This window comes from Engystomops pustulosus, unplaced genomic scaffold, assembly GCF_040894005.1.
Source record: "Engystomops pustulosus unplaced genomic scaffold, aEngPut4.maternal MAT_SCAFFOLD_129, whole genome shotgun sequence".
NCBI lineage: Eukaryota > Metazoa > Chordata > Amphibia > Anura > Leptodactylidae > Engystomops > Engystomops pustulosus.
The window spans coordinates 296,066-305,873 of NW_027285010.1; the positions used below are offsets into that span (position 1 = coordinate 296,066).

The 9,808-nt window shown below is 58.3% G+C and overlaps 1 protein-coding gene across 1 annotated transcript; it reads right to left on the reverse strand.

Moving 5' to 3' along the window:
- Positions 1–3,828: 3,828 nt before the first annotated feature.
- INO80B (INO80 complex subunit B) lies at positions 3,829–8,844 on the reverse strand. The gene is made up of 5 exons (XM_072131734.1): positions 8,705–8,844; positions 6,393–6,567; positions 6,204–6,322; positions 5,373–5,533; positions 3,829–5,197 (listed from the first exon to the last, which is right to left on the reverse strand). The coding sequence occupies exons 1-5, from the start codon at positions 8,715–8,717 to the stop codon at positions 4,715–4,717; spliced, it is 951 nt and encodes a 316-aa protein (XP_071987835.1). The 5' UTR covers positions 8,718–8,844; the 3' UTR covers positions 3,829–4,714.
- Positions 8,845–9,808: the final 964 nt, after the last annotated feature.

Sequence of the window (9,808 nt, forward strand, 5' to 3'; positions counted from 1 at the left end):
TCGTTATTACTGAAAGGGGACCAGGAGTCCACAACACCCTTTATAGAGATTAGTGTGAATTCTCCACCATTAAAGAGACCGTCTCACCGGAAAGGAAACAGATTCAAACCATCAAACCACTAGAATAGACGAAAAAGCAACCCCAAGCAACTTCATTATATCTTGAAGCGACACTTGATCTTTGTAGAAATGAAGCCACTTGACTGGAGATTGAGGAGATCTTTTCCTGTGGGAAGAAAGAAGCCACCTGGATAGAGTCCAGGAGAATCCCTAAGAAAATCTTCTGTTGGCTTGGTGAATTGGTAATGGCAGCCAGCTTTAGAAACTTCAGGGGTGAATGGTGATGTGATAGTAGGCATCGCTCCTCCAGGATACTGACCGTGGTACAGATGGTTCTCCATTTTTTACTTTTTTTGTTGTAAGAAACCATTCAGGTCTCGTAAATTGCCCGGAATGATCAATTCTTTTTTCGAATTAGGAACATTGGGGAATAGAATCCCTTTCCATTTTGGAGAGAAGGTACTGGAACCAGCACTTCCTTTTCCAGGAGAAGGACCACGTTTTCCAGGGCTGACTGGTCTGTCTGATTGCCCTTTATTAAAAACCTAGGACGAGCAAGGTTTTTGAATTCCATCCTTTATCCAGATGATATGAGGTTGTTGACCCATGGGGATGGTGACATCAATGCCCGGGACAGGAGAACCACCTCAGTCTTCCCTCGACCTGTACCTTGGAGTCACTGGGTAGAGTTGAACAGGAAACCTCTGCCTATACCCCTTGAGGAGTGAAATCAGTCTGAGGCTCCACTTCTACTAAAATCCGTGCAGCCTCTTCCTCGAAAGTATTGTAGCTGATGGCAAAATTTTGGCTGTGAAGGGAAACCTTTCTTCCTTTCGACTGCCATCCAGTCAATCACCCTTGCAAGGAAGAGAGCAGAGCTTGCTCTTGGATCTAGCATCCCCACTATACGGTCTGAGACAGATAGTTCTTCTTGCTGCATTAGCCAGTGCCGCAGATCTAGCCAACATTTTGTTGATATGCGCCAAAGTGCCGTCCATAAAACTGGACGCTTATCTAAGAACTGTCTGAGATCTGCCACAGCGCGGTCCATAAATCGGGGCACTTGTCTGAGTACTAGAAGGGAGGTCAAAATTTTCCAACTGACTCAGCCAGGGATCCGTGGTTCGGTCTGTACAGGTAGATGATATGCTAGGTCTTAACATGACCGTTGCATTCTTCCAGCCTCTCTCGAGCAAACCTTCTGCCTTTTTATCCATCCGTTCACAGAGCAGCCCCATATCCACGAAGGAAATAGATGATTTCTTCGAGATTTTTGCGTTCGGAGCGTCCACCTTCGGGATGTTATCACAAGTTAACGATTCCTTTTCTGCAGAAGAGTATTTGCACCTGAAGTTTTAGAGATGTTAGTTCTCTTCTTTGGGCTTCCGCATTCTTATGCACAGGAAACACTCTTGGCTTTTTTTTTTCTCCCAGAACCTGGAACATCTGATCCTGTAAGGACAAAAACTCCTTGACGTCCTCTGTGGCCATTGCCGATCTTAAGGCGGGAGTCCATCTCCTCGGGTAAGCAACATGGTCTACCCGAATTATTCTCGGAGTCTTCAGAGCCCTCTGCTTCTTCTTCTTCCTGCTAAACAATCTCAGGTGGTATGACTGGAGCACAGGACGTAGAGGTTGAGGGTCTTTCCACTGAGGTTGCTCCTAGATGCTGATCTACAGCGGAAAATACTTCATTCATGATATTTTGAAGACTTGACAGGAAGGAGGGGGATTCATCCGTAACAATCCTCTCTGTGCATGTCTTGTAGGATGAGGAAAGCACTTAATTACAGATGACACCAGCCGGTACACTCTTAGAGGACAACTTACCTGCCTCATAATAAAAAGGTAAAACATTAATACCCATAAGTAACAAAAGGCAGAATAAATTAGAATAAACCAAAGGAGGGACTAACCGGACTGGGGAAACAGCAGGATCTGAAGGTTTACGAGGCACTGGGGTATCAGAAGGAGCAGACAATCACCAGCAGTGCATATAGGGCACAACTGCACAAAGAGCGCCTTAAATTTAAAATTTTGCACCAAAATTTTAAGTTCCGCCTAAGCCTCGCCCGAAGAACTCACAATATCTTCCTTTCATCGAGGGAGGAGGTGTTCCCTGGCCTTAGGAAATCCATCATGCAAGGACTGCGCCAGATTCTGCACCCACGTGCTCAGCCTCAGGAAGAAGTCCAGGGCCGCCTCTCCTCCGAGCGCTTATGGCTAGAGCCAGGGAGGCATCGGCTGCCTGGAACCCCCGACTCCTCAGGCCGCCCTCTCCTCCGAGCGCTTATCGCTAGAGCCAGGGAGGCATCGGGTGCCTGGAACCCCCGACTCCTCAGGCCGCCCTCTCCTCCAAGCGCTTATGGCTAGAGCCAGGGAGGCATCGGCTGCCTCGAACCCCCGACTCAGGCCGCCCTCTACTCAGAGCGCTTATGGCTAGAGCCAGGGCGGCATCGGCTGCCTGGAACCTCCGACTCCTCAGGCCGCCCTCTCCTCCGAGCGCTTATGGCTAGAGCCAGAGAGGCATCGGCTGCCTGGAACCCCCGACTCCGCAGGCCGCCCTCTCCTCCGAGCGCTTATGGCTAGAGCCAGGGAGGCATCGGCTGCCTGGAACCCCCGACTCCTCAGGCCGCCCTCTCCTCCGAGCGCTTATGGCTAGAGCCAGGGAGGCATCGGCTGCCTGGAACCCCTGACTCCTCAGGCCGCCCTCTCCTCCGAGCGCTTATGGCTAGAGCCAGGGAGGCATCGGCTGCCTGGAACCCCTGACTCCTCAGGCCACCCTCTCCCCGGCGTGGTGGTAGACAGAGCGGCCAGCCGTACCAGAGGCACCACGACAGGGACAGGAAACTACAAGCGAGGCGAGCCGAGAGGAGGGCATGATAAAGGCTTCCTGTTCCGCAGGATATGCTCCAGTACGGCCACCGTGCAGGAATAATGTAATACTCCTTTCAGTATTGTAAATGTATGGTAACATGGTTTGTATAGATTTCTGTTCATCCGCACATTTAGACAAGTTCTCTTGTACATACAACACATAATGCAGTAACTTACAAACACAGACTGGATTGGTTTGAGGTTGTGATGTTTTTGAAACATACGGACACCGTGCTCCCAGGTCATGACGCAGCGTGCGAGGACGTGAGGAGCTGGCGACGGCTCGACCACAACCAGCGCCGGCGTCACCTGATGCGGATAGATGCTGCCAGAAAATGGTTATGTTTCTCCTGCTGTGATAATGTTCAGTGGGTAAGGATATAAGGAGGAATCTTATTGTGCCGTCACCAGGGGGGGGGGGAGGGGTACAGCCGTTTGTGCCGTCACCAGGGGGGGGGGGAGGGGTACAGCCGTTTGTGCCGTCACCAGGGGGGGGGGGAGGGGTACAGCCGTTTGTGCCGTCACCAGGGGGGGGGGGGGGGTACAGCCGTTTGTGCCGTCACCAGGGGGGGGGAGGGGTACAGCCGTTTGTGCCGTCACCAGGGGGGGGGAGGGGTACAGCCGTTTGTGCCGTCACCGGGGGGGGGGGGGTACAGCCGTTTGTGCCGTCACCGGGGGGGGGGGGGGGGTACAGCCGTTTGTGCCGTCACCAGGGGGGGGGGGGTACAGCCGTTTGTGCCGTCACCAGGGGGGGGGAGGGGTACAGCCGTTTGTGCCGTCACCAGGGGGGGGGGAGGGGTACAGCCGTTTGTGCCGTCACCAGGGGGGGGGGGGGGGTACAGCCGTTTGCTTTTTGTTTGTCATCAACATTAACAGAAATAAACACTTGGAAAAGTTCCGTCTGTTACTAATCATTCTTTAAAAAGTTTCAGTTTAAAAAACAAACAAAAAACCCCACAAGCTTTGGTGCCACGTTTTGGTAGCCATCAGTATCGGAGGCTCATAGAGAAAACCTTCCTGGTTTGTCCTGCTAGGATGCGCCTCCCCACCCAGAGTTAGTATAATCGTCTGGGAGACGCTGTTTGGTGCCCAAAAAACCAAAGAATTTAATCAAAAGTTACTAATCTTTACTGCAACAAAATATCTTCTTGCCTAATATTCATATCCTGCCCCCCCCCCCCCCCCCATGTACAAGAATATAACGGCTGCTGCCCCGGCCCTCCATACCACCGTGAGCCCAGCAGGTAGGTACCAGGCGGGCGGCTCATGTGCTCCTCATAGTCCTGGCCTCCATACCACCAATAACCACCATGAGCCCAGCAGGTAGGTACCAGGCGGGCGGCTCACGTGCTCCTCATAGTCCTGGCCTCCATACCACCGTGAGCCCATCAGGTAGGTACCAGGCGGGCCGATTACGTGCTCCTCATAGTCCTGGCCTCCATACCACCGTGAGCCCATCAGGTAGGTACCAGGCGGGCGGCTCATGTGCTCCTCATAGTCCTGGCCTCCATACCACCGTGAGCCCATCAGGTAGGTACCAGGCGGGCCGATTACGTGCTCCTCATAGTCCTGGCCTCCATACCACCAATAACCACCATGAGCCCAGCTGGTAGGTACCAGGTGGGCCGATTACGTGCTCCTCATAGTCCTGGCCTCCATACCACCGTGAGCCCATCAGGTAGGTACCAGGCGGGCCGATTACGTGCTCCTCATAGTCCTGGCCTCCATACCACCAATAATCACCATGAGCCCAGCTGGTAGGTACCAGGTGGGCAGATTACGAGCTCCTCATAGTCCCGGCCTCCAGATTCCTGCGGTAACACTCCAGACTGCACAGGGGGAGCAGCGTCTTTGAACACGAGTATTTCTTGGGGTTGGAGCACCCCGGGGCAGCACAGAGCTTGGGGGCGGGAAGTGCAGGGCGGGGCTCTGCAGGAAGCGGGTAGGTGACCCCAGAAGGATAGGACATGCTGATACCATGTGCATTGTCCTGGTAGCGGACAGTGGGGCAGGGAGGATGGCGCCCCCCTCTCCTCCCTGATGTAGGCTTGGCCCCCCGAGTTTTGGAGGTCTTGGTCAGCCTCTCGATGGTCTGTTTCTTGCTTTCCTCTGCCTTCTTAGCCGCCTGCAGCCTCCTCTTCCGAGCCTTCTCCTCCCGCTTCACCAACATTTCCTGAGACATCTCCTGCGGAGGACGCGGGTACACAGCCGGGGGGTACAGGGGGGCGGCGGGGGTCTGCTGCTTCTGTAAGAGGGCCCTCTGTGGGGGAAAGCAGCAGCACAGATCAGGTAGGTACCTCCACCCCGGCCGCCCCTCACTCACCTACAGAGCCACCACAGATCAGGTAGGTACCTCCACCCCGGCCTCCCCTCACTCACCTACAGAGCCACCACAGATCAGGTAGGTACCTCCACCCCGTCCTCCCCTCACTCACCTGCCGCGCTGTAAGCAGGGTCTCATCGGTCTCTCTCTTCAGGTCCCCATTTATATCCAGGTCCCCCTTCTCCAGAGCGTCCAACCAGCGCAGCTCCTCATCCTGCTCCGAAATCACAGCCCCGACAGGAGAGGGGAGCGGATCCATGTTACTGTCCTCATCTGGAGACACAGGGAGACCCAACGGGTCACAACCGCACAACAAGGGCTACAAACACATCCTCCTCCCCCCCCCCCCGACCGCCACTGCCCCCCCACCGCCACTGCCCCCCACCCCGTGCACCTCCTCCTCCCCCCCCCCCGACAGCCACTGCCCCCCCACCCCGTGCACCTCCTCCCGCCCGACCGCCACTGCCCCCCCACCCCGTGCCCCTCCGGCCACCAGCGCCCCTCCCACCGCCGACCGCCAGCGCCGCCCCACCCCGTGCCCCTCCTCCTCCCCTCCGGCCACCAGCGCCCCTCCCACCCCCGATTGCCAGCGCCCCTCCCACCCCCAACCGCCAGTGCCCCCCCACCCCGTGCCCCTCCTCCCACCCCCTCCGGCCACCAGCGCCCCTCCGCCCACCCCCGACCGCCAGTGCCCCCCCACCCCGTGCCCCTCCTCCCACCCCCGACCGCCAGCGCCCCTCCTCCCACCCCCCGACCGACAGCGCCCCTCCTCCCACCCCCGACCGACAGCGCCCCTCCCACCCTCGACCGCCAGCGCCCCTCCTCCCCCCCCCCCCCGACCACCAGCGCCCCTCCTCCCACCACCCCCCGACCGCCAGCGCCCCTCCTTCCTCCCCCCGCCCGCGCCCCTCTTCCTTCCCCCGCCCGCACCCCTCCTCCTCACCCAGCCAGGCCCGGTACTGCTCTATGGGGACGCCCTCCAGGGGCTCATCATCTTCATCCACCACCATGAGAGGTGACTGGGAGCGGGACTGCTCGGGGACAACGGTGAAGGTGGGAACACTGGGGGGAGAAGAGCCTGGTGAGTGGTGGGCACCTCAGCACACGGGGGGCAGGTGTGGGGGACACTTACCTCTTAGTCCCCAGCACTTGTCCCCCCAGCTTGATCTTGAGGCGCAGTTGTGGTTTTAGGGCGCTGCGGCTGTGGGGTGGGGGGCCCCCCTCCTGGTGATGCTTCTTCTTATGTTTCTTGTGCTTCTTGTGCTTCTTCTTGTGCAGAGCGTGAGACGCAACGTCGTCCTCATCCCCTGGAACCCGACAACACGACAAGTGGGTGACGTCCCCCATAGCTACATCATCGCCCCATGGGGGGGGGGGGGGTCTCCCCTGTGTCCTTGGGGGTCTCCCCTGTGTCCTGGCAGTGTTATGGGGGGGTGGGGTCTCCCCTGTGTCCTGGCAGTGTTATAGGGGTGGGGTCTCCCCTGTGTCCTGGCAGTGTTATAGGGGTGGGGTCTCCCCTGTGTCCTGGCAGTGTTATAGGGGTGGGGTCTCCCCTGTGTCCTGGCAGTGTTATAGGGGTGGGGTCTCCCCTGTGTCCTGGCAGTGTTATGGGGGGGGGGGGGGGGTCTCCCCTGTGTCCTGGCAGTGTTATGGGGGGGGGGGTCTCCCCTGTGTCCTGGCAGTGTTATGGGGGGGGGGGTCTCCCCTGTGTCCTGGCAGTGTTATGGGGGGGGGGGGTCTCCCCTGTGTCCTGGCAGTGTTATGGGGGGGGGGGGGGTCTCCCCTGTGTCCTGGCAGTGTTATGGGGGGGGGGGGGTCTCCCCTGTGTCCTGGCAGTGTTATGGGGGGGGGGGTCTCCCCTGTGTCCTGGCAGTGTTATGGGGGGGGGGGGGTCTCCCCTGTGTCCTGGCAGTGTTATGGGGGGTCTCCCCTGTGTCCTGGCAGTGTTATGGGGGGGGGGGTCTCCCCTGTGTCCTGGCAGTGTTATGGGGGGGGGGGGGTCTCCCCTGTGTCCTGGCAGTGTTATGGGGGGGGGGGGTCTCCCCTGTGTCCTGGCAGTGTTATGGGGGGGGGGGGTCTCCCCTGTGTCCTGGCAGTGTTATGGGGGGGGGGGGGTCTCCCCTGTGTCCTGGCAGTGTTATGGGGGGTCTCCCCTGTGTCCTGGCAGTGTTATGGGGGGGGGGGGTCTCCCCTGTGTCCTGGCAGTGTTATGGGGGGGGGGGTCTCCCCTGTGTCCTGGCAGTGTTATGGGGGGGGGGTCTCCCCTGTGTCCTGGCAGTGTTATGGGGGGGGGGGGGGGTCTCCCCTGTGTCCTGGCAGTGTTATGGGGGGGGGGTCTCCCCTGTGTCCTGGCAGTGTTATGGGGGGGGGTCTCCCCTGTGTCCTGGCAGTGTTATGGGGGGGTCTCCCCTGTGTCCTGGCAGTGTTATGGGGGGGTCTCCCCTGTGTCCTGGCAGTGTTATGGGGGGGGGGGGTCTCCCCTGTGTCCTGGCAGTGTTATGGGGGGGGGGGGTCTCCCCTGTGTCCTGGCAGTGTTATGGGGGGGGGGGGTCTCCCCTGTGTCCTGGCAGTGTTATGGGGGGGGGGTCTCCCCTGTGTCCTGGCAGTGTTATGGGGGGGGGGGTCTCCCCTGTGTCCTGGCAGTGTTATGGGGGGGGGGGGGTCTCCCCTGTGTCCTGGCAGTGTTATGGGGGGGGGGGGTCTCCCCTGTGTCCTGGCAGTGTTATGGGGGGGGGGGGGTCTCCCCTGTGTCCTGGCAGTGTTATGGGGGGGGGGGGGTCTCCCCTGTGTCCTGGCAGTGTTATGGGGGGGGGGGGTCTCCCCTGTGTCCTGGCAGTGTTATGGGGGGTCTCCCCTGTGTCCTGGCAGTGTTATGGGGGGGGGGGTCTCCCCTGTGTCCTGGCAGTGTTATGGGGGGGGGGGGGGGGTCTCCCCTGTGTCCTGGCAGTGTTATGGGGGGGGGGGTCTCCCCTGTGTCCTGGCAGTGTTATGGGGGGGGGGTCTCCCCTATGTCCTGGCAGTGTTATGGGGGGGGGGGGTCTCCCCTGTGTCCTGGCAGTGTTATGGGGGGGGGGGGGTCTCCCCTGTGTCCTGGCAGTGTTATGGGGGGGGGGGGGGTCTCCCCTGTGTCCTGGCAGTGTTATGGGGGGGGGGTCTCCCCTGTGTCCTGGCAGTGTTATGGGGGGGGGTCTCCCCTGTGTCCTGGCAGTGTTATAGGGGTGGGGTCTCCCCTGTGTCCTGGCAGTGTTATAGGGGTGGGGTCTCCCCTGTGTCCTGGCAGTGTTATGGGGGGGTCTCCCCTGTGTCCTGGCAGTGTTATGGGGGGGGGGGTCTCCCCTGTGTCCTGGCAGTGATATGGGGGGGGGGGGTCTCCCCTGGTGTTATGTGCTGTGGATTTGAGGAATGTTATTATAATGCAGACCCGGGCTCGGTCCCGTCTCTCACCTGTTCCCTCCATGGTTCCGGTCCGTACACGCGGCAGCACGGCACTTCCGCTCCCGCACAGCTCATTAATCCACCGACCAGAAGCTTAAATGGAACCGAGACACGAGAACCTAAACCTCCGGGGAAGCAATAGAAGAGCGCACACGGAAGCCACCCGCCGCCATCTTTATACAGGAGGAGCGGAAATATCATAGAGATGTGAGCACATGGTACAGGAGGAGCGGAAATGTCATAGAGATGTGAGTGCATACGGTATAATCACCCCCTGCAGATTATTCCTCCTCCACATACAGTATAAGCACCCCCTGCAGAGTATTCCTCCTCCACATACGGTATAAGCACCCCCTGCAGAGTATTCCTCCTCCACATACAGTATAAGCACCCCCTGCAGAGTATTCCTCCTCCACATACAGTATAAGCACCCCCTGCAGAGTATTCCTCCTCCACATACAGTATAAGCACCCCCTGCAGATTTTTCCTCCTCCACATACAGTATAAGCACCCCCTGCAGAGTGTTCCTCCTCCACATACAGTATAAGCACCCCCTGCAGAGTATTCCTCCTCCACATACAGTATAAGCACCCCCTGCAGAGTATTCCTCCTCCACATACAGTATAAGCACCCCCTGCAGAGTGTTCCTCCTCCACATACAGTATAAGCACCCCCTGCAGAGTGTTCCTCCTCCACATACAGTATAAGCACCCCCTGCAGATTATTCCTCCTCCACAGACAGTATAATCACCCTCTGCAGAGTGTTCCTCCTCCACAGACAGTATAATCACCCTCTGCAGAGTGTTCCTCCTCCACAGACAGTATAATCACCCTCTGCAGAGTGTTCCTCCTCCACATACAGTATAAGCACCCCCTGCAGATTATTCCTCCTCCACATACAGTATAAGCACCCCCTGCAGATTATTCCTCCTCCTCCACCAGTACAATATAATCACCCCCTGCAGAGTATTCCTCCTAAGAGGTGATGTGCTGTATACAGGAGGATAAGAGGTGATGTGCTGTATACAGGAGGGATAAGAGGTGATGTGCTGTATACAGGAGGGATAAGAGGTGATGTGCTGTATACAGGAGGATAAGAGGTGATGTGCTGTA

Bases quoted from the DNA above. Each gene is read 5' to 3' on its own strand.
- INO80B (XM_072131734.1), bottom strand. The intron at 6,323-6,392 runs GTAAGTGTCCCC...TTCTCCCCCCAG, and splicing joins CAAGTGCTGGGGACTAAGAG to TGTTCCCACCTTCACCGTTG. The intron at 5,198-5,372 runs GTGAGTGAGGGG...TTTCCCCCACAG, and splicing joins CCCTGCTTACAGCGCGGCAG to AGGGCCCTCTTACAGAAGCA.